The sequence below is a fragment of the Corvus cornix genome, chromosome 3 (genome assembly GCF_000738735.6).
Source record: "Corvus cornix cornix isolate S_Up_H32 chromosome 3, ASM73873v5, whole genome shotgun sequence".
In the NCBI taxonomy this organism is placed as follows: Eukaryota; Metazoa; Chordata; class Aves; order Passeriformes; family Corvidae; genus Corvus; species Corvus cornix.
This window is the reverse complement of record NC_047056.1, coordinates 114382664-114406095: the sequence shown is the minus strand read 5'-3', so window position 1 is coordinate 114406095 and position 23432 is coordinate 114382664. Positions and strand designations below refer to the sequence as shown.

The 23432-nt window shown below is 55.2% G+C and overlaps 2 protein-coding genes across 16 annotated transcripts; one reads left to right on the top strand and one right to left on the bottom strand.

Annotated features, from left to right (window-relative positions):
* The first annotated feature begins 150 nt into the window (after window positions 1-150).
* PPM1G (protein phosphatase, Mg2+/Mn2+ dependent 1G) lies at window positions 151-15292 on the top strand. Of its 2 annotated transcripts, none has more exons than XM_039569760.1 (10): window positions 151-313; window positions 4770-4839; window positions 9340-9425; window positions 9750-9882; window positions 11206-11675; window positions 12098-12235; window positions 12998-13232; window positions 13886-14015; window positions 14159-14261; window positions 14614-14912. In XM_039569760.1, exons 2-10 carry the CDS (start codon window positions 4812-4814, stop codon window positions 14806-14808), a joined length of 1518 nt encoding a protein of 505 aa, XP_039425694.1. In that variant the 5' UTR covers window positions 151-313; window positions 4770-4811; the 3' UTR covers window positions 14809-14912. The 2 variants fall into 2 exon arrangements, with proteins under 2 accessions (XP_039425694.1, XP_039425693.1); XM_039569759.1 differs by lacking the exon at window positions 151-313 and adding an exon at window positions 509-628 and having other exon boundaries at window positions 14614-15292.
* LOC104684498 (E3 ubiquitin-protein ligase RNF19B-like) lies at window positions 14849-23145 on the bottom strand. Of its 14 annotated transcripts, none has more exons than XM_039569746.1 (11): window positions 22918-23145; window positions 22374-22631; window positions 21165-21767; window positions 20563-20753; window positions 20122-20272; window positions 19632-19794; window positions 19096-19210; window positions 18848-18982; window positions 18565-18757; window positions 15617-15732; window positions 14849-15483 (listed from the first exon to the last, which is right to left on the bottom strand). In XM_039569746.1, the coding sequence occupies exons 3-11, from the start codon at window positions 21611-21613 to the stop codon at window positions 14870-14872; spliced, it is 2127 nt and encodes a 708-aa protein (XP_039425680.1). In that variant the 5' UTR covers window positions 21614-21767; window positions 22374-22631; window positions 22918-23145; the 3' UTR covers window positions 14849-14869. The 14 variants fall into 14 exon arrangements, 13 of the variants coding, with proteins under 13 accessions (XP_039425680.1, XP_039425681.1, XP_039425679.1 ...); XM_039569747.1 differs by having other exon boundaries at window positions 22543-22631; XM_039569745.1 differs by having other exon boundaries at window positions 21165-22631.
* Window positions 23146-23432: the final 287 nt, after the last annotated feature.

Below are 23432 nucleotides of genomic sequence, written 5' to 3'. Positions count from 1 at the left end.
GGGCGCCCTACGGAAAGGGCCCTGGGGGGTGGTGACTAGGGCGGGGCAGCTCCGCGCAGTAGCCAATGAGAGTGCGACAGGGGGCCCGCAGAGTCGCTTATTGGCCGGTGGGCGTGACTGAGCCTATATAAGGCGCTGTGTGCGCGCGGACCCCTCATGGAAAGGGGCAGGGCGATATCACTGGCAGCTGTGAGCGTGCGCGGCTTTAGCTGTGTGCGTGGCCGCCTGCGGCGCCGGTGGCGGCATCGCCGGTCCCAAGTCCGCTGTTCCCCCGGAGGAGCCTCAGGGCAGGTCGAAGCCACCGGCGGCCCGTGTAGGTAGTCTCAGGGCGGAGCGGGCCGCAGTGCCGCTCTGGCCGCGCCTCTATGGTCGGCGCTTCCGGCCGCCGAGCTTCCGGCCGCGCGACTTCCGGTCGCCGCCCGCCGGTGCGAGGTCCCGCCGCCCCCGCACTCCGCCCGCGCCCCCCGGTCCGGTCCGGTCGCCGCCGACCGAGGCCGCCGCGGCCGCAATGGGCGCCTACTTGTCGCAGCCCAACACGGTGAAGAGCTCTGGGGACGGCGCTGGGCTCGGGCCGCGCCCGCTGCACTTCGGGTTCAGCGCCATGCAGGGATGGCGTGTCTCTATGGAGGTGAGGGGGTGAGGCTGGTGGGGCGGCGGCATTCACACCCGGCACTCCTCGGGGTCCTGCGCCGACAGGCCCCGACGGCGCCAAATAGCGAGGAGGTCCGGGGGCTCTCGGTCACCCCCTCCCTCCCGAGGCCGAGAGGGGCATTTTGCCTCTCCCGGTGCCGCCCCAGCCTTTCCCGAATTCCACACGGCAGCCGCGTGTTCCGGCTCGTGCGGGGAGAGTCCCCCAGTGTCGTGGGGGACACGTGCGGTTGGATAAATCCCTGCGAGAAATGAGGAATTCGGGGTATAAAGCGAAGGAAGGAGCGTTTGGTGCTTGGGGTGAAGTCGTGAGTGAAAGCAAGTGGGAAATTATCAGGGAAAATGCCTGGTTTTCTCCTCTGAAGTGTCGGTGTCTTGCTGTGCTTCCTCCTTGTTTTTATTTATTTATAGGAAAATTCGTAGGAAGAATTCTTATGGCTACTCTGTCTCCTTTTGCCAGTCCCGGCTTTGCTGGGCTCGTTGTGGGCAGATGAGCTACCACCAGACCCACACGTGGCTGAGGATCCAGGTGTTTGCCCGCATTCCCCTAGTGCAGGAGGCTGCAGGAACTGCTCTTAAAGCTCTTGGTTGGTGTGAGGGCAGTGTGGGGCTGCTGGCCCTGCAGCTCTGTGAACTTCAGACCCTCTGTGAGTACTAGTAATGTGCTGGTTTGTTTTCCCTTCTAGGCAGCCAGCAAACAGCTGAATTCAGTAAGGATTAATCCTTGTTGCTGCAGCCACCACAGATACATCTCTCAGTGTCTGGTTCGTAGCCCTGTGGCTGGTTTGGTGAAATTGTCCCATTCAGGCTGTCAGATGTTGAATTTTTGCTGGTATGGATTTGTGAGCCATTTTGCCAGACACTTCACCACTTCTTGGAGTGGGACAGCAGTTGTACAGGTGACAAACTAGTGACAAGAGGTGTTTCCTCCTTTCTCTGTGTAAAACCCTGGGCTCTGGTTCTTGGGGTAGAAGAGGCAGAATTGGTGCTTGTGTTCCTGAGATACGCTCAGAGTATGTGTGTGCCGATCTGGCTGACAGTATCTGAGCTGGTCCTTCCCAGTGACACATGGAGGGGGGAACTGATGGCACAGGGACACTCCTGGAGCACCGAGTGTAATCTCAAAGGCGATTAACGTGTGTGTAAGCGGCTAAATGCAGGCATGGCTCTGGCATCCCTTTGCACAGAGCTGGGATGTGTTAAGGAGCCAGGCTGCGGTGAGGGAGAGCAGAATGGCCCTGATTTATAGTGCTGGTGGGCTCACTCAGCCTTCCCACAGTTGGGACATGGCTCTAACCTCACTCACTTGAGGGCTGTCACTGGTACCTTTGCAGAGGCTGGACGAGGCCCAAAGCTGCAGATGTGGGTTCTGCACTACCCAACATCTCTGGCTTATCCCTACTGGCAGAGGCAGCACTGAGGCCATCAGTGTGGACATGATTTAGTTGAGTTATCCCAAGAAACAAGCAGATGGCAGGAGCTGAACCTGCTGCAGATTGCTTCTGAGAGCCTGATGGAGAGCACACAGCTGAGCAGTCCATTTTCTTACATTCCAGTGCTCTGTGTTCTGCTCTGTCTTGTCTTGTTTTGTTTTTTCATTTTCTTCACATTCAATTGCACTTTCACCCTTCTGCAAGGCTTGGAGAAAGTTCTGAGCAAATGTTTGTGCTTAATGCTGTAGTTCTGTGTGTGTTGGTGAAGCCAGTCAGAGTTTGCACGTGGTAAGACACAGGTATTTTGGGTGTAACAGAGCTTTTTGTCACCTTGTACTTGGGTTTTAGGAGCCTTCCAGTGAGGTGGATGTACAGGGCTCTGAAGAAATATTGTGACTTAGTCCAGAGAGGTTGCTTTGGGAGTAAAGAAATGTTTGGGGCAGATGAGGGACCCAAAGGATAAGGATACAAAAAAAAAATTGTATTAGGTACTAGAAGCAACAAAGAAAAGGGCTGAAGTCAGTTTTATGGTCCGGAGGAGTACTCTGGGATATAGCAGGAGGCACAGGATGTGGTTGGATGGGGCTTCTCCAAACTCTTTGCTCCTGTTTTGGCTGTACCCCCACAGTGAGACACCAACAGCCCAGTTTGCAGCTTCATTCCTCTCCCAGGCTCAGAATAAAAGCCCTTGCTTCAAAATATGGAGATTTGTTAAATTAACTCTCAGGTTAATTTATTAATTTGCCTACTCATTTCAACTGAATTGGATGTTTGATATTTCAGACGCACTGTTTTTCACCACTGTTACAGTAACCACTCAGGTGACTGGGGAGAGTGAGGGATCCCAGAAGGTTGGATAGCAGGGAGCGGACTTTTGGAACCTTTGTGAACTCTTTCAGCGCACAGCATCCCAGTCACTGAGAGGACAGTCACTGCAACTCACTGGCCAGGGCTGGGGGCTGCGCTGGAGGCTGGTAACTGGCAGCACATGGTAGCTTCGCTGCTCTGCTCGTGGCATTGGCAATGCCAAGACCTGGCTTTGCCCTGTGTGCAGAGCCACCAGCACTTGTGCTTGGAGCAGGGCAGAGCAAGCCCCATGCACAGTGTGGGAGCTGAGCCCTCCCACCTGCATGTGCCAGTTGTGCCCATCTGCCCCCTTGGGATCGGGGCTCAGTGAGGGGACAGATCAGGACAGGCTGCAGTGGGGGCTCAGCAAGGGCAATACAGACCATTTTTGGTGCCAGTGCTGGGTTTTCTCCACAGTAGCATTTGCATCTCCTTAATTACACTGCTGTTTGGTCAGGACAGACTTATCCCAGTTACTGTATTGATGGTTCACTGTCTCACTGGCTTCTGTGAATGCTCAGAAAAGTGAGCACTAAAATGCTGCTTCTTGGTTTATCCCTGTTTTCATTTGCTCTCTCTAGTGAGGGCTGGGGAAATTTCCTGCATTACCATTCAGTCATTACTCGTTTTGAACTCAGATGGTCACTTGCCTGTTCAGAAGCTCTTTTCATCCCAGTGCCAGCAGTTTCATTACAATGAGTGCTACAGAAACCCAGAACCTCTCTGTTCCTGTTTTCCTAAGCAAGGAATAAAGTTCTCTTCCACAAGATGCTGGAACTCTGGAGAGCAAAGAGACCTTATCCAAGGAACCTTAAAAAAAAAAAAAGCAGTAGAGCTCAGTGGTTGCTCGGCTGTGATCTAGTTCCGTGTGTGTATAAATTTTGGAATATTGTTGGCAGCATGGACACATCCAGATATTTGAACCTGCTGTCTTGGAGTAAGCACAGTGTTTTGGGGCAATTGTAGCACGTTTAAGGTGACGAACCACAGAAAAGATCACATTGTTGAACATATCACAGGATACATGTTCTTCCTGAACACAGGTGTGTGGGATGTGTCAGGTGGTGAGGTGATGAGTGAAGGTTAGACTTGAAGGAATGTCAGGAGGTTAGCTGAGCCAGGGGAGGGGCTTAGGAGAAAGGTTCAGCCTGGCCATCTGTTCAGGCTCTGCATTGCAATAGCCAAGGTGGGTTTGCCTGCCCAGAGAGGAAGGAGTTTAGGCTCTTGGCTGTAAAATCATGGGGGCACCTTCCTCAAAGCTGGCTGTTCCACAGAGACCTTATGGAGAGAACGCTGTGCAGCGTACATGGCTTGTGTTATTGACCTTTGTGTTTTGTCCAGAGATGGGAATGGAGCTAGGGAAGGGTCTGGAGCACGAGTCTGATGAGGAGTGGCTGAGAGAATTCGGGAGGGCTCAGCCTTGAGAAAAGGAGGATCAGGGGGACCTTCTCCCTCTCTACAACTCCTTGACAGGAGAGTGCAGCCAGGTGGGGGTCACGCTTGTCTCCCAGGAAACAAAGGATGGGAGAAGAGGAAACAGCCTTAAGCTGTGCCAGGGCAGGTGCAGGTTGACTATTGTGAGCAATTTCTTCATGGAAAGGTTTGTCCAGCCCTGGCACAGGGCATGTGGGGGCATGGGACAGCAGTTTGGGTTGGCAGTGCTGGGGCAATGGTTGGACTCAGTGGTGTCAAAGGGCTTTTCCAAGGGTTGGCAGTGCTGGGGCAATGGTTGGACTCAGTGGTCTCAAAGCGCTTTTCCAACCCAAACAAATCCATGGTTCTATGATTTTCTGTGGGTCTAATGCAATCCCTGTCATTCCAGACCTTTGCTCTCTCTTTCAGGATGCCCACAACTGCATTCCCGAGCTGGACAGTGAAACAGCCATGTTCTCTGTCTACGATGGACATGGAGGTAACTGCGTCCGCTTTGCTCTGTCCTGTCCTTCGGTGTGACCCCTCTGGGCTGTCCATGGCTGCTGGGGCATCCATCTCTTGTTAGGAATTCTGCTCTTTGATGGGAAGCATTTTGTTTGATAGATACCATCAAGAGAGGTTCTGAACCTCTTAGGGGTCCTAGAAGGAAGGTCAGGGTTTGATCTGAAATTGAAATCAGATTTGTATTCCATTTTTTGTACCTTTTGAGAATGACTGTTTTTGTGGTGGATAAGCTGGGCAGGAGAGTCACAGAAGAAAAAGTGGTAAGAAAAATCACCTGAGATTGACTCTAGGCAGTGTGTTCTGGTGGTTGCCCAAGGAAAGACTGAAAATCAAAACAGGCAGATCCATTCCCCAGGTAAGGGCTCCTTAAACTGGAGATTGCAGCCATTCCATCCTGGAGACGTGCTGGAGTCTTCTGGATGAACTACCTCTTCGTGAATTCACCCAATTGCATTTTAAGAAGGTTTCTATGTTTGGTGATTGTTTGCACTGTGCATTTTGCATTGAATCATTATTTGAAACAGATATGGTTAAATCTGCCGCCTGATCACTTCACTGCAGTATCCATGACACAAGGAATAATCACTCTGGTAGTACTTTTCACTTTTACTATTTTGGACTCCATGTCTTTTTTTCCAGTCAGAGGAGCCCTAGGCTTGTCTCTGCTTGTATGACTGAATATTGCTATTACATATTATTGCTAATATTATTACAGAATTTCCTCTGCCAGTATCATGTAAGAGCTCAAGATCCTGCTGTTAAATCTTGCAAATTATTTTAATTTTGATCATCCTGAGTGATCCATCATGCTTTACTGACCTCTTTCCCTGCTAATTTATGTAGATGTTGAACAACATAGGTTTTCAAGGAGCTCTCCCAGTGGCCATTCTCCATTCTGAAAACTGCTCCTATCCAACCTCCCTGCTTTTCTTGTGGCAGCTTAGTATGGAAAACATTTGATGATTTATTTGAAAGCTCTTTGAAAATCTGTGTAGAGTAGATTAACTGAACTGCCTGTTTCCTCCTGTTCATTGGCTCTATAACACAGGGGCCAGTTTGTGACTGTCACTGCTGCGAATATATCAAGTAGCTCTTCCAAAGATGTTGTCTCAGTCTGAAGAATGTATTTCATGTTCTGAAATTATTTTTTTCCTGAACTTCTTCTTAGAGTGTGCAGATACCCATGTGGAACAGTCACTGATGTCCTGAAGGGTATCTTTGAGAACGTGGGGATGATGGGTTGGTGCTGAGAGGCAGAGAATGACAAGGAAATGGGATGTAGGGGTCAGGAGCTACTCACCTCGGGAACTGTTTGTATGTGTCAGGCAAAAATATAGATAAGGAGCATCTACCAAAAATAGGTCAAGAATGACTAGTATCAAACCATCTATTCTCCTCTGAGCTCAATGTGTTGGTTTCTCTGCTGCCAAGGTCTTACTCCACGGGTTTTAGAGAGACTTTGGACACTCATGACATTCCTGTTAGTGTAGGACATGAAGTATTGTGTTTAGGATTCTTAAATACAGTAGGGAAGATTCAAGGTAGACATTAGGGAAAGGCAAGGAATGGCAAAGCACTGGCGTGAGTTTCTAACTCATATTTTAGATTTCTAGTGATTGAATCTCTACAGCTCTTCCTAGACAAACCGTATCAGGAAGGGTGTGGATATAGTTGAATCTGATTTAGACTAACAGCTTTTGCCCATCCCTACTATCGTGTGATTTCATTAATGCATTAATTCTTCAGTTTGAAACAATTTCTCAGGTCTCTCCCATGCAAGAGTAAGGTTTTGGGTGGGAACCTTGCTAAGCTTTATTAGCTGCCAGTGTAAAAACTGAATTTAGCTTCTCTTCTGTACCTTGCTCATCTCTCAGCCTGAAACTCTCCAGTAAGCTTCCTGCTCCAGATAAGTTGGGAAAAGTTATTACTGTGTTATTTGAAAAAGGGTGAGTTTGGGGGTTCTTTTACATATTAGTATTTTCTATTTCATTCATTAGTTTTTCTCTTATGTTTCCCCCTTGTGGACAAGCCTTCCAGTACTTGAAAGATGCTGCTGGGCCAGTTTTTTGCCTTCCCCAGCTTCTTTTTTATGTGCTCTGGCCTTCTCTGCCCCCAGATTCTGGAGAATGATATTTGGGCACTCTGCCCCTTGAGGCAGGGGGGGTGTGTTTGATCAGTCTCTATTGCTGTCTACTTGTGCTTTAGCCTTTCTTTTAATAATGCGTCTTCATTGACATGTATCTTGCATTGCTCGTCTGTCTTGAGGTTTATTTCTCTCTGTTATTTTCTTTTTCACTGTTTTTTAAAAATTATTATTACTGTTATTGTTTTAAACTTCTCTCAACTCAAGGGTTTCTTGCCTTTTACTCTTCCAATCCACTCCCTGATTCCACGAGAGGTGGGCAAGGGGCTGGGTGGTGCTTAGTTGCCATCTGGGGTTAAATCACCACAGTCCTTTCTTGGCACCCACCATGGGGCTGGAAGGGTTGGAGCTAGTAATGGATAGACCAGAGCATGTTAGAGGGGATTTGTATCTGTTAACAGCTGCAGGTCACAATGGTGGCTCAGGTGTTCCCAAGAGCAGTTTACCTGACCCACACCATACTCTTTTTTGTGCTGTACCTGTTAAAGGCTGGTGTTGGGTCCTGCTGTTTGCTGGGCTCTGCAGTGATTAGTGGTGTTTGACTGAGAGATCTGTTACTCCAACACTGACCTTGAGCCTCATCTGCCATTTGGGCTCTGCACTGAGGCCATCACTATCCTTCAGGTTCCATCTCATGGAGACAACAATTTTTCGTCTTCCCCCAAGAGGTTTTTTTTGGAGAAAACACAGAATGGTCAAGGCCTCACAACTCTCACAGGCAAGACTTGCTTCCTAATATCCCATCTAACACTGCCCTCTGTCAATGTGGAGCCATTCCTCCTTGTCCTGTCACTCTAGGCCCTTATCACAGGTCCTCTCCAGTGTTCCCAGGTCAGACCCAGTCTCTTTGTTCCCTGGATCTGTACCATGGAATGCTTTGCAGCACTCTGTAGCAGCAGCCATTTTGCTGTTTCTGTTCTCTCTCAATGACCACTTGATCCCTTCTCTGCAGGTACATTGGAAAAGTCCCTTGTCTGCTCTTTCTGTCTTTCTCCCAAATCTCCCTACTTCTCCACTTCCCACTGCATTCCCTTTGCTGAACTGTTGGCTGGATGCTGCTTTCCCCTCTCTTCCCTTGCTTCCCCATTCCTTCACAGAGCTTTGCTCCTGCCTGCACAACTCTTCGCCATGCCCAGCTGCCCGCACAGTTTCTGTTGGGCTCGGAGGAGGGCAGGGAAGTTGGGATGTGCAGCAGGAAGATCAGGAGTTGTGTGGCTGGTCCATCCTGTGAAAAACCCTCCTGTGTGAAAATGGTCCTGTAGCCCAAAGGAAAGGAGCCCACATGGCTCTGGTTGTACCGACAGCCACAGGAAAGCCCCAGGTGCAGGTAGGCTCTGGAATGCTGTGCCCAGCCACCCACACTGCAACTTCTTTGTACTATGACAGGGAATGACTGGTCCAACACAGCCTCAAGATGTTTCTGGACCCTGCAGTGGGTCCCTCCACCTGCCTGCAGCTTGCCCTGTTCCTCTCCCTCTTTCTGTGCAGTCATTTCATTTGTTTATCAGTTTCTGGTTCTAATTTTTCTTCTTCATGAGGTGTGAGCCACGTTCCTGTGTCCTACAACTCACACTACTCTTTCTGGCCCTGTTCAAGATAAACTACAGAAATGCATCATCCCTCACTATTTACTCTTCCTTCTCTCTTAATAGCATCTTCAGGTTCTAAACAAATCCCTCCCATGCCCTATTCCATACCTGACACTGTTACTTAGCAAGCTGGGGGAGTTTCTGGCTTTTAAAAAATCTATCAGCTGCTCTAGGATGAGCACTTGAGTTGTTTCTCAGTCCTGGTTATCCCCTGTGCTCTCAGCACAGTGTTCTGGCTGCTGTTTATCTTGCTGTGCTCTTTCCTGTACCAAGGTGACTGCCCTGTCTCCTGAAAGGTTCATCTAAATCTCTGGGATCTCATTGCCATTAGTCTGGAACACACACTAGAACACAGAACACTTTTTGTGCTCACTGCATGTTGGTAATGCTCCAAGAGAGTCTACAGTGAGCAAAAGCTTCCCTTCTGCTTTCACTGACATGTGAAATTAAAGATTTCCAGGTAGGCTGGACCTAAAGAGTCAGCCTAAATGTCATTCTGGGCCTGAGCTCCCTCTCGGGAAGCTCCCAGCATTGGCCAAACCTGCTGGTCTGGAGCTCTTTGAGGTTTGCCGGGGCCATCTGCACATCCTACTGGGAAGGTGTGAGCGGGATCCCCAGACTCAGCTGCTGTGTCACCATTCTGTGACACAGCTCTGGTTTCTGTCCCAGGATTTACCTTGGGAATTCAGCAGGTTCTGTCTGGAAGGATCAGCCTCTTTAAATAGTTTTTCCTCTTTTTCAGGAGAAGAAGTTGCCCTGTATTGTGCCAAGTACCTGCCTGAGATCATCAAAGACCAGAAGGCCTACAAAGAAGGCAAACTGCAAAAGGTAAGGAGCCAACTCTGCCCTGGACTAAGTGCCACCAGAGAGGAAAGCCCTTGTGTTGGGTGTGGGTTGTCCAGGGAGGTGATGGAGTCTCCATTCTTGGAGCTGTTCAGAATCTGTCTGGGCATAGTCCTGGGCAGCTGACTCTGGGTGTCCCTGCTGGAGCAGGGGGTCAGATCAGGAGAACCCTGTAAGGCCCTGCCAGCTGCAGCCATGCTGTGATTTGTTATGGTGTGCAAGCTGGAAGAAACTGGATTGCACAGTATGGTTGGCAGGCATCCCGTAGGGAAGGGGCAGCTGCTCACTCATGTCTGTGTTCACACACAGGCCCTGGAAGATGCATTCTTGGCCATTGATGCCAAGCTCACCACAGAGGAGGTGATTAAGGAGCTCTCTCAAATGGCTGGGCGGCCACAGGACGATGAAGATGAGAAGGAGAAAGTTGCTGATGAAGATGATGGTAAGTCAGATGCCACTGAACAGACAAGGCTGCAGCTGCAGGACAGGGACGTAGAGCAGAAGGGTCAGGTCTCCTTAGGCACAAAGTTTTCTGTCCCAGTTTCTCAGTTAAATTTTGGCCAAGTTGAGCTTCTGCCCCTTAGTATTGTCCATGGCTTTGGGCTGGTGCTAGGAAAACCCTTATCCATTTGGGAGCCTAATGCTATGGATAACAAAACAGCCTGTCACCATTTTCTATAGAACTTCCTCCATGGTTTGCAGGGTTCCAGGATGTGTCAGGAACTCTGAGCTGGGCTCAGTTGTGGAAGGGAAATGATGTGTGCAGTGCTCAGCTCTCTGTGGCTGGTGGCAGCCACCAGCTGCAGGTAGGATTGAAGCAGATCTCAGTCTCTTCAATTCTTCTTCCCACAAAGAAGCAAGTGTTCACCAGCAAGTGGTTGCCAGCCCAGGAAGTGTTTCCTGGGGTGGAATGCTGTGCTGCTCTCACTGAGTACCTTGTGACCAGCCTTGAGGCAGATGCAAGGTGATCCTGTCACTTTGAACAATATGTCAGTCTGAAAATGCTGAATTTGTTGGTTGTTTTTCTCCAGGTGACAGGGACGAAGTGGGTGGGTGGTTGGTTGGGTTTTCTTTCTTCCTGTTCTGTATTTTCAGGAGCATGTTTTCCTTTTGGGGTTAAATAGCAAAGCAAACTATCAGTAGGGACGCAGTGGTCTTTGGCTCACGGTCATTGTGGAAAGGCATCCCACTTTCTGTCTAGTCCCATTTGGGAGATGCCCAAAGCTGTGCTCTCACCTGTTGAACCTGTCAAAATGATGGTTGGTGGGGATCCCTGAGGTATTTCAAGCCCGTGGAGCAGCTGCTCTCTTGTTCCCAGCTGCAGCATTAGTGACCAAACCTGCACATGGAAGTGGTGACTCTGCTTCCCTGTGGCTCCCAAGGAGCCTGTGCTTGGGAAAGTGAGGCTCTGCCCCCCAGCCACACACCTGATGTGAACACTGTGCTACCACCAGCCCTTACACCTGATGTAAACACTCTGTTGCTCTCAGCTGGCCAGGGAGCACTGGGTTTGGGGCGATGGGGGGACTGGCAGGCTGCACTGTGGTCAAAACTGTGGCCCTGCTGTTCCCATTCTGCTCACCTATAGCACCTGGGAGCTGTGGGAGGGCACAGGCCTGTCTGTGTGCTCAGAGTCAGTCTAGGGAGCACTGCTGGAACTCTGCCAGCAGCAGCCTCAGCTGGAGCAGCTCACCGCAGGACCCAGTGGGGCGGGTATCCTGCTCTCTGACCCTCTCTCATTGTCCCCTCCTTTTTCCATTTGCAGTGGATAATGAGGAAGCTGCTCTTCTGCACGAAGAAGCCACAATGACCATTGAGGAGCTTCTCACACGTTATGGACAAAACTGCACCAAGAACCTTAAAGCCAAGTCTGTAGCTGCAGCTGGGGATAACGCTGTGGAGGGGACAGGCAAGCAGCATGATGGGGAGTCAAATATGAATGGAGAGGCTGACCCAGGGGAGCTTCCCGACCACAAGGAGAGGAAGAACAGGAAGCCAGACGAAGAAATCACGGGTATTTCCTCCACCTCAGACAAAGCCAGCGCTGGAGGCAACAGCCCTGCTCTGCAGAAGCCTGAACTAGGCAAAGGTGACGAGGCCGTCACCTCTTCTACTGGGGAGGCCGGGCCCTCCTGCTCCTCTACGGGAAAGCCCCAGCGCACAACCAAATCCAAATTTTTTGAGGACAGTGAGGATGAGTCAGATGAGGTTGAGGAAGAGGAGGAAGACAGTGAGGTAGGAAACAGCACTGGCACAGAGTGGCCTTCTGGCTGGGCAGAATGCATTGCTTATGGTGGTACTTGAGACGAGCCTCTGGCTCATCCTAGGTGTGTTCCTAGGAGCAGGTGTTTCAGGCTGATCCTTTGAGGCCATCCCATGGGAATGTTTGGGATTGTTGAGCTAACCCCGAAGGACACACACTCATCCTGCAGCGGCCATAGCTGATAGCCCTTGGTCCTGCTGCATGCACCATCCCTTCATCCCCTGCTATAATGATACCAGCTGCTCTGGTTGTAGCCATCAAGTGTGGGGGACACATGGCAGGTCACCTCACACCTCTGGGGGAACTGACCATTGGTCCCCAGGAAGGAGGGACCAGTGGGGGGACAGCACCAAGTGTCCTGTGTGACTCCTGTGGTATCTCTCCTTTCTTGTAGGAATGCAGTGAGGATGAGGATGGTTACAGCAGTGAAGAGGCAGAGAATGAAGATGATGAAGATGACACTGAAGAAGCAGAGGAGGATGAGGATGAAGAGGAAGAAATGTTGTTGCCCGGCATGGAGGGGAAAGAGGAGGTGTACACCCTGGTTTCGTGTTCTGCAGCTTAGTGTGGAGCCAGGGGCACTTGGGAGACTCATCTAGGGGTTTTTCCTGTTCAGGTGGGGATAGAACACCCTGTGCCCTTCGGCTGGGGCTGAGGGAGCTGCTGACAACATGGGTTTGTGCAAAAGCTGAGGGATGGGCCTGGACAGCAGGTTGAGATCAAAGAGGCTGAGCCTGCTGCTGGGTGTGGGGTGCTTGGAAAGCAGTGTGGGGGGAGAGCATGGGGCAGGAACAGGAGAGCTCTGCTGGCACCACTGCTCTGGAGCGCAGTATCACTCCTCACCAGGCCTGTAGCTCTTCAGCCCTTGACAGCGTAATCAGGCAGGCCAGGGACCCAGGAGGTCAGGTAAAAGGGACATGGCTTCCAAGGTGCCAATTTCTCCCTTTGGGGAGATGTCCTGACTTGAAGTGAGGATGTGCTCAAGCTGGGCTGGGGCTGGAATTAGCACATTAGAGTGGAGGGGACAGACATATGGAACACTAGAGAATCCTGACCCACTGAGCTGCATGAGACTGGGATGGAGGTGTTGCCTGACCCTGCCCTTCAGTGAACACACTCCTGGTGTTTCCCACTTCCCTCGGGCTTTCTCCATTGTTCCATGTGTGCTTATGGGGTGAGATGCAGCATCCTGGGCTCTGGGACACTGCTGGGGCTGTGCAGCTGGTGCTGGTTCCCTTAGGGATCTGACACGGAGACAGAGAAAGGAATCTCACCAAAATTCTATCTCTTGCAGCCTGGCTCGGACAGCGGGACTACCGCTGTTGTGGCACTGATCCGGGGCAAGCAGCTGATTGTGGCCAATGCTGGGGACTCGCGCTGTGTCGTGTCGGAGGGTGGCAAGGCTGTCGACATGTCGTACGACCACAAGCCAGAGGATGAGGTGGAGCTGGCCAGGATAAAGAATGCTGGTGGCAAGGTCACCATGGATGGAAGGGTGAACGGCGGCCTCAACCTCTCCAGGGCCATTGGTAAGCAGGAGGAGAAGGATGCTGGCAGGCCTGGCCTTGGAGTGCTGGCCTCAGGACAGCCAAGCTGACAGCACTGCCAGCCACTGAGGTTACAGAACACTGGCATTCCCACCTGCTATTTTGTGGTGGCCCTGGAAGTCCCTTCATAGGATGATTCCTGATAAGCTGCTAGCCAGAGCTGAGGGCCAGTTTTCTCAAGTGAACTTTGAATCAGAAAAGGAACCCTGGAGTGTTTTGGATGGGAAGGGACCTTAAAGCTCAACCTCTTCCAGCCCCTGCCATGGGCAGGGACACCTTCATTAGAGCAGGTTGTCGCAGGCCCCATCCAGCCTGGCCTTGAACACTTCAGGGATGGGGCAGCCACAGCCTCTTCAGAGGTGACAGGTGCTCTGTGCTGTTGGGCCCAGGAGGTGGGGAAGGGGCACTCAGTTTGGAGTAAAGAGAGTCTGAGCTGGCCAAGGCCCCTCTTTCCTGGGCTTGCCAGAGCTTACATGTGGAACCTGCAGTGGTTCCTCTGCTCATGGCCACAGCCTGATCCAGATTGTGAGAGCACTCACTGATCCCACTGGGAATGCCCTGTGGCAAGGCAGTGCTGTTCACTGTTGAGGGCAGGCAGCACTGCCTGTGCCCAGACATCTTCCTCCCCACCACAGGGGATCACTTCTACAAGCGGAACAAGAACCTCCCTCCAGAAGAGCAGATGATCTCTGCCTTGCCTGACATCAAAGTGCTGACAATAAACGATGACCACGACTTCATGGTCATTGCCTGTGATGGAATCTGGTGAGTGGTGAGGCGGCCATTGTGCCTCTGGGGCATCACTGCTCAAGCCTTTCTCCAGAGCTGGGTGTGAGGAAGGCCTGTTGGGGACACTATGGCATGTTGTGTGCTCCCTTTGCCTGCCTTTCTGACTCTCTGCTCTGCAGGAATGTGATGAGCAGCCAGGAAGTGGTGGATTTCATCCAGTCAAAGATCACCCAGAAGGATGAGAATGGAGTCCTGCGGCCACTCTCCTCAATTGTAGAAGAGGTAAGATTGGGAGCTCTGCTGTCCTTCCAGCAATGTGGTGTTTCTGTGTCCCAGCTCGGTGCCTGGCTCTGCCCTCCCGCTCCCTCAGATGGGTTCCCTGGGCACTCCAGCCAGTGTCTGACCTCAGGGGTGCTGTCCAGCCAAAGGAGTTTCTGCCCACATTCAGAAACCTGGGCCTGCCAAGGCTATCTCTGTCCCTTGTCCAGTGGGAACAGCATTTGATGAGACACTCCTGCAGAGGTCTGGCCTGGCAGCCCCTGAGCCACTGTCAGATGCCAGAATGGGCCCAGTGCCTCAGGGTGGTCCCAGTGTGTATCTGTTCTCTCTGCTGACTTGCCCTGTCCCTCCCCAGCTGCTGGATCAGTGCTTGGCTCCAGACACCTCAGGGGATGGCACCGGCTGCGATAACATGACCTGCATCATTATCAGCTTCAAACCCCGTAACACACACCCACCTGCTGAGAGTGGGAAGCGGAAACTGGGGGAGGCAGCAGCACCAGCGGAGGAGAACGGTGGGGACAGCACCAAGAAGGCCAAACTGGAGTAGCAGTGCCCACCTGGGGACTGGGCTGTGCTCACCAGACTCTCGTTTCTTACCCATGCTGAACTCAAGACTCCAAGTCTTGTCCTTTTTTTAGCCTTAGCAGAGGCCTTGTTTGTCCGTGTCCTGGTCGGGGGGTGGGGGCGGGTCTGGTTAGCAAGGGCATGTCGCACTGTTCATCCGTAACCATTCCAGAGAGGGAGCGAGGATGGAGCTGCGCCTGGGAGCGCTGCATCGCAGAGTCCGTGGTGAGGAGGAGGATGTCCCCCCCATTGTCTCCATGTGGTTGTTGCCATTTCTGTGCCTGTGAATTTCTGTTCAGAGGGAAGAACTTTTTCACTGTTGAGGTTTTTTTAATCTGCACCCAATTATTTAAGGCCCTTTCTGTTTTTATTTGTGAAACAATCTGGCGGTGGTGCTGCGGCCACCCCATGTTCAGTTGTACACTTTCAATCAATACTTTTTTCAAACTAAAAGACCAGAAAATACAGGTGTGGTCTTGGTCCTTGGTTCTTTCCTGGAGGGGGAGGTGAGGAAGGTGGGGTGGGGAGGAGAACATTTGTCCCTGTGGTCTTGGATCACAGCAAGGCTTTGGCCTGTGGCTCCCAGTTTCCCCAGGGTAGCTCTTCTGATGAGTCTCACACAGAGTAGATGTGAGTCTCTGGAAACAGTCTGTGTCTGCTGGAGGGATAGGGGTGCCAGTCATGCCCCTGAGCTCACCTGCCTACAGCACCCATAGAGCTGCACCTTCTGTCAAGGTGTGTCAAGAGGCAGCTCCTCCCTGATGCACGGCTCATACAAGGGCTGTCAATACCTGTGTCTGTTGCTGCAGGAGTGAAGTCCCTGAGCTGTAAAACACTGATGGAAGGGTGGGCTATACAGGTGGGCTCTCCCTGTGTAGCAGAAAGAGCCCATGCACCCGGCAAACCACTGGAAAAGAAGAGTACTCTGTAGTGATCCATTATTTCTTTTCTTTTTACACACAACTGGCCCCTTTTATGTCTGTTTCCCACATTTGTTCTTTCCCCCAGTCCCTCCTTCCCCCACAGCTTGGAGCTGTCCCACCTGCCCCAGGATTCCATGGGAGCCACAAGCTCTGTGGGCAGCAGACTGCATTGCTGCCAGGAGGGGTCTCTCACTGGCCCCCAGACCTCAGGCACCCCTGTCTCTGACCATCCTGGGGTCCCCGGGCACCCCTGTCTCTGACCATCCTGGGGTCCCCGTGACAGCCAGGCCAGAGCCTCCACTGGCTCTGCAGGGGTGACCAGGGTGTCTCCCTTCACAGCCTCCAGGATCCTGTGCTCCTTCATGTTCTTGGTGAGCTGCCAGCACTGAACCTGCCAGGCAGCCACAGCAGAACCCCTGGATCTGTTCCCTGAGCAGCTGCAGCAAGGTAAGGCAAACACCTGCAGCTCTAAGGGCCTTTGCTGTGGCACACCACAGAGCATTTTGAGTAAAAATCAGCATGATAAAACATCATCAACAGAGCACACAGAAAATGGTCTAAACCCACTAACTGCTCAATACAGGTTACTAACGTGAGGTCACCACAAATCAGAGCCATTTTGTGGACTCCACAGAGGCTGGGGGAACTCCTGCATCACAAACCTTAATGACCAGGAACAAAGTTTAGAACCAAACCCTCTGGAGATGGATGCCTGGCAACAGGAATGGGGTGACAGCACATGGCAATTGAGACAAACTGGTTTTAATGCCACCAAGCAAAGCTGCCTCAGCACAGGCTCTCAGGGACTGCAGAAATAACTAATGCTTTAGGACTGCTTGTCCCTGTGCCTATTCATTGTGTTTATTCAAAATCTGGAGTCACCTTGGCCAGGACATTGAGAGCAGGGAGAAGCATGAGGTACTGAGCAGCCCCTTCCCAGAATGAGCCTGAGATACACCTACCTGGCAGCAAGTGGAAGATGCCCTGAGAACAAACCCACTTTTCCAAAGGAAAAAAGTCTTCCTGGGAGGCCTTCTCAGGCAGCCCCATTCCAGGGGAACACACCAGCTCACCCAGAGTTCGTAAGCATGGGAACAGCCTGGGCTGCAGCTGCAGCACTGGGGCTTGTTGGTGGCTCTGAAGCACCAGACTTGCACAGGGCTGCAGGACCCCAGCCTGGACACTCCAGAGACCAAAGCAGTTCAGGACTGGACAACCCACTGCAGAGCCACCAGACAGGATGGGGAGCTGAAGCTTGGGGCCACCAGGGAGGGGGATCAAAGGTAACAGGAGAGGCACCACCTCGGCTGGTGAAGGACAGACTGAACTGCAGAAGCTGAGACAATAGCCCAGGACCAGAAGGGTGGAGTTCATCTTCAGAAACAGAAGATGTGCAGTGCAAGGCACTGCCAAAGGCACAACCCCCTCACATGGGAATCCCAGAGCAGCTGGAAGAAGTTGTGCAGGTGAGCCAACTCACAAACCTCATCTCCTATGGAGACAGGCTGGGACAGCTGGGGATGTTCAGTCTGGAGAAGAGAAGGATCCAGGGAGACCTTCGAGTCACAGTGCCTAAAGCGGCTCCAAAAAAGCTGGAGGGACTTTGGACAAGGGCCTGGAGGGACAGGACAAGGGGAAATGGCTTCCCACTGCCAGAGAGCAGGGTTAGATGGGATAGTGGGAAGAAATTCTTCCCTGTGAGGATGCTGAGGCCCTGGCATAGGTTGCCCAGAGCAGCTGTGGCTGCCCCTGGATCCCTGGAAGTGTCCAAGGCCAGGTTGGACGAGGCCTGGAGCAACCTGGTCTAGTAGATGTCCCTGCCCATGGCAAGGGACAGCGATGAGTTTTAAGTTCTCTTCCACCCCAAATCCTTTACTCATTCTGTAACTGCCCAACTCTGAGCAGCAAAACACTCAGAAGCAGCTTTTTTTCCCCAGGACGCTGCAGTGGAGTCAGAGCAGCAAGGATCCCACTGCCTGAGACTATGCAACCCATCTGGCAATAGGTCCCCACCTACAGCCCATGGTGTTACCCCATGGTCCCTCCACATTGGCCTTGCTGCAGGATGGATCCCTTGCTGCAGGATGGATCAGCACTAGAGATCAGAGCTGGGGGGCTGCTGCCCTCCCCCAACCCTGCAGCCTGCTCTCGGGGCAGATCAGTTGGTACAGGCAGGGCAGAGGCCATGACAACCCCTGCATCACCTGCGTGGCCTCTTCCTCATGCAGGTGCAAATGCAATGCCTGTCGTCCACACCAATGGGCTGCCAGGGCTGTGCTGTCAGGGGAGTTTTGCCACAGGAGACAGAGGGACCCTCAGAAAGCAGCTTTATTTCCTAGTGGTGCCTCTGGGAAAGGGGCAGGCAGGGCTAGTGCAGGGTGCGGCAGTGCTGGGTGCAGTTGGCACCCACCCATGACCCAGCTCCCAGAGGCTGGGCATGCTGGCAGAGGGGGATTGGCTCTGGCACAGGAGGGCACAGGGCCTGTGTGTGTATCAAGGCTCTCCCCCTCACACCTCCATCACTCCACAGGGACACCCATGGAGCTGCCCCTGTCACTGGTGGCTCCCAGGGAGTCCCCAGAGAGGCTCTGCCCAGAGAGGGCACTGCTGAGGCTCTGCTGCCGGGCAGAATGCGGCACCGCTTCGACCGACACCTCCACCTCGATGGTAACACCTTCCCTGCAGACAGACACTGGCCTGAGGGCAGTAGCCCAAAGGGGGACATCACCCATCCCTGCCCACCACAGTGGGAGCGGGGGAGGCTGTTTGGAAGGGATGTGCCACTCCCCCAGCCCCCTCAGCACAGCCCTGCTCACCTGTCAGAGATGTCCTGGCCCTCACTCAGCATACTCCCCGCAAGGGCCACTGTGCTGGCTGACTGGCTGTCCCCTTCTGGCCACACTGGCCCTGGGTGCGGGCTGCGGCTGCTGCTGGGGAGGGAGGCAGCGGGGTCTGCAGCTCCATCCTCACCTGGTCTGGGGCTGGGCAGCACTGACCACAGCTCATTCACTGGGGAGAAAGAGAATGCTGTTCCCAGGGTCTGCTCCTTGCTGGAGCAGGAGGGCACAGGCCAGGGCCTGCCAGCAGTGTGGGACTCACCTTTGGCCAGGTTCTCCAGCTCCACCACGCCGAGGTCTCCAGGCGTGCGGCTGCCCCTGCAGCCCCAGCGGTTCCGGCACAGCGACAGCACCACAGTCCCGTACACGTAGGTGAGCATCAGGGGCACGCCAACACCTGTGGGCAGGCAAGTGGTCACTGCCCAGCCCCAGCCCTGGTGCCTCTAGTCCCAGACATCCCCCACAGCCACAGCCCCACTCCCCAACATGGGCAGTGCCCCTGGCACTCACCCACAGTCAGAGCTGTTATGATAGGGGACACAAAGAGAGAGAGGAGGACACTGCTGGTGACAGAGAGGCACTGCTGGCATCCAGATAGGCTGCTTCGCCGGCTCTGGCCCAGCACCTCAAGGAAAAGACAGAAAGGTGAAGGGCTCTTGAAGGGCTCTACAAAGACCTCGGCATAGCCCCAGGGACACAGCCTCTTCCCAGCCTGGCAGAGCTCCAGACACCCAGACACCCCTGCCTCTCCTCAGAGACAGGCAGACACAACAGCACTGCTGCCACAGCACAGGTGTTCCCGTAAAGCCCCCCCAGAACCCCTCCTCCTTTTGCCCACCCTGACCCCACTCCCCAGGCTGAGCACATCTGCACTGCTGGGGGCCAGCAGAAGGTCCTGGCAAGGAGGGACTGATCCCATCAGGGGTGGCACGGGGATGTGCTATGGGCAGTAGGGAGCACTGTGGGTCTGTCCAGGCCGAGGGCCATGGGCTGCCAGGCTCAGTGGAAAGCAGGACCACAGGGACTCCAGGACCGCCTGCCAGTACCTTCCTACCCATGTAGATGGGAATCCCAATGGTAATAACAGGGACAGCAACACCTGCGGCAAGGGAGATGACCATGGGCGCTCCCAGCACCATGCCCAGCTGCCACAGGATCCTCCGGGTCCGTGACCATGGCCTCTTCCCCCAGAAGGTGCAGCCAGAAGGGCTGTGGGGACAGAGTGGGGCTGAGCCAAGGCTTCTGTTGAGGGGCGGGCAGAGACCAGCACAGTCTGGTCCCATGCCAGGAGACACCCACAGGCCCACCGGAGATCAGGCAGCCAGGTTCCCCCAACCCTGAGCTCCAGCTGCCTCCTACGGGGTGCCAACAGCCAGCCCCAGCCCTGCCAGACCCAGTGGCACAGATCATCCTGCTCCCCCAGCCAACCCCAAACCTGGGGCAGGGCCTGGCTGCCCCCATCCCAGCCCCCACCTGCTGTCAGAGTCCCCAGCCCTGGCCCAGGAGAACCCCCAACCCCCATGGCCCTGCACTGACCTCAGAAAGTGCACATCAGAGATCTCACGCAGGCAGAGCCAACAGAAGAGGCACCCGCAGACCGTGCAGTTCATGCGGTTGCAGCTCCCGTCATTGATCTTCATGATGAAGGCGCTGCAGCGAGGACAGACCTTGATGTCCTCAGCCTCAGCTGGGGGGAAATAAGACAGGATGGGGGAGCGGGACAGAATAGTGTGCACCCAGCCCCACATCCTGTCCCAGCCTGTCCCAAGCTCCTCCCATCCAACAGGTATCATGGCAGGAGCCGAGATCCCTCTACACACCCCAGCCCAGCTGGCACAGGGGCTATGAGACTGCAGCAGAGGCAGTCAGAGGGAACTCTGAGTCCTGGCTCCAGCAGCCCCATAGGCAGGAGGCACAGAGGCACACGACTGTGCCAAACCCCAGCCCTGGTGCTCCCACCCTGGGCTAGGGCCTCACCATGGGCCAACTCCTCCGGCTGGGCCAGCTGTGCTGTGGGGGTGGCCAGGCTGGGGACCGGTGGCACCGGTGCACAGGGGCCATCAGGGTGCCAGGGCTGCCGGCAGTGGTAGCAGAACTCGGTGCCACAGCCCTCACGCCCACAGGTGAGGCGGGGACATTCGGCACAGCCGTGGGCAAAGACAGCGTAGCTGTGGGGAGAAGGAGGTTGGAGCTGGTGGGATACAGCAGGGTGCCCCCTCCCAGCACAGCCAGGCAGGGCTGTGGCAGTCCCAGTCCTGCACCATGTTGGAGCCACAGCCCCGGCTCAGGAGAGCTGGGATACACCCTCACCAGCCCACCCTGTCCAGCACCCACAGCCCTGGGGCTCATAAACTATCTAGCACAGCCAAGGGCACCAGCCCTGGCAGACAGAGCTGCACAGGCTCTGCAGTCAGACCAGGACTGGACACTTCCCTGGGCACACCCAGCCCAACATGGGACCAAGTGATGAGGAACCTAGCCTGGGAAGGGCTCACAGGACACAGGCACACACTGCTGCTGTGGGGAGGGGGACCCATGCCCACCCCCCATTCCCATCTCTGTGCTGGGGCAGGTGGTACCTGCAGTCAGGTGCAGGGCACCAGCGGATGCCAGGATCAGCCACTAGCAACCGTCGCAGCAGGAACTCTTCGTACTTGTCACGGAGGGCGGGCTCGGGCAGGAGCCGGTGGACATCAGCGGGCTGGAGCGCCGCGGGGCAGTGTGGGCAGGACACTGGCACCCGGCTCTCGCTGACAGCGAGCCGCAAGTACTGCTCCAGGCAGGCCCAGCACGAGCGGTGGGTGCAGGAGGCCAGGCTGGGAAAGGCCTCGGGGGGCTGGGGCAGCAGGCACAGGGGACACTCCTCCAGCGCCTGGCCCTCACCCAGGGGCAGCACCACATGTGTCTCCTCAGGTTCCTCTGGCTCTGGCTCCAGTTCTGGTGGTGTCTCCCCGCTGACAGCCTGTGGCTTCCGCCTGAAGCAGCCCAGAAGCCGGCGGGGCCCAGGCACACGTGTGGGCCGGTCCATAGTGGCCCGTCAAGGTAGCCACCAGCTGCTGTTGGGCTACGGAGGGCAGCGGGGAGATGCTGGCCCTGGTGCAGCCCCCATGGCCCGGATCCTACCTGGGCCTCATCACAGGTAACAGCGGAACCATCCCCAGCTGCAGTCGGTGCCGCTCAGCCTGCAGAGGAACTGCTCCTGAGAGCAAGCCCGTGCCCCGGGAACAGGCCCTTGGCACCCACAGAAGCCCGACAGCACTCTGCCAAAAGGCCCCAAGCCTGTCCTGCCCCATCCTGTCTCCTTCAGCTCAGCATGACAAGTCCAGGACCACAGAACTCCCAAATCCCCAGGGTGGGGAAGACAGCGGCAACACCGTGACAACCAGTGCAGGCACAGGGCAGTGTGACACACACCCATCCCCATCCCAGGGCTTTGGGGTTGTCTTCCCCAGTGTGAGACACGGCTAAAGCACTTTTCACTGGAGTTTATTTGCCAAGGGACCCAAGACCCAGTTCATCCAGTGGCCAGGAGCCACGTGATTCCAGCAGTGAGGTAAATTTGCCCATTTTCCTTACTTAGAGCTTGCAAATCCACGGCCACACCACATTCCCTCCCCGTGGTTCTTCTCTCTCTACACCCCGAAGTTGCCCCCTGCCCTCCCCACCTCAACAGCACCTCAACAGCCTCCACAGCATTCCCATGTCAGCTCTGCCAGAGGCAGAAGCACTGGCACAAGAAGAGGCAGGAACCAGTGACACTCAGGTGAGACTGAGGAGTCCGAACGTACCTGCTCTGCTGGGCCGAGCACTGGGTGGCTCCGCATCCCCCCAGGGGGTACAGCACTTCCCAGGGGATACAGTGCTCCCCGGGGAGAGGGCAACTGCAGAGCTCAGGGAAACTGGGCTGAGACGGGGTTTACGTGGTGGTTGGACAGCGAGAGACGGCCAGGGCTGTACCTGTCAGCGGGGAATCATCGCTGGCAGCACGGGACGGCCACGGCTCCCCCGGGATGGCCACCGACCGACACATCCAGCGCCCTTGGGACCTGCAAAGGGACAGCAGGGATCCGTGAAGAGGCCGAGCCGCGGCCCACATAGCCAGGGCCGCCCGGACGCGGACCGGAGCCACCGGGAAAGCACAGCGGGTGATGCGGGTGGGGATCGGGCACAACCCTGGGATACGGCTGGGCTGCACTTCCGCACCGACCACCTTCAGGACCGGCCAGAGCACGGCGTGACCGGGCAGCCAGCGGCCCTTAGGCCCAGCGGGCGAGACGCAAAGCCCTGGGTGTCCCCGGTCTGACCGCGCGGGGACACCAGCAAGGGACTCACCGGGCTCTGCCCTCAGCGCCGGCGCTCGGCGGAGCCGGACCCGGCGGGCACCAGGGGAGGAGCCGCAGCCGCCCCTGAAGGAGCACAGAGACCGTCAGCGTCCGGTAGCGACCCCGACCCCGGTCCCGGTCCCGGTCCCGGTCCCGGTCCCCCCGGTGCCACCGTCTCCCGCGAGCCGGAAGGGGCGGAGCCGCTGTTGTCCCGCCCCGCCCCGAGCCCCGCCCGAGCCCCCGAGCCCGGCCCGCTTCTCCCGTGGTCCGGCTCGGCCCAGCCCCACGCCCCCGCCGGGCCCGGGCCCGAGCCCGCTCCCGCTCCCGCTCCTGCTCCCGTTCATGCCGCGGCCGCCGGGCCGGGCGGGGTCGGGAGGCAGCGGCGGCCTCCGCGCACGCGCCCGCTCCGCTTCCGGGTCGCGCGGCCGCTTCCGGCACAGCCTGCGCGCGCCCGGGGGAAGCGGAAGCGGAAGTGTCCGGTTGAGGCGGGGCGGCGGTGGCCGCCCCGGGCTGGCGGGGGCGGCT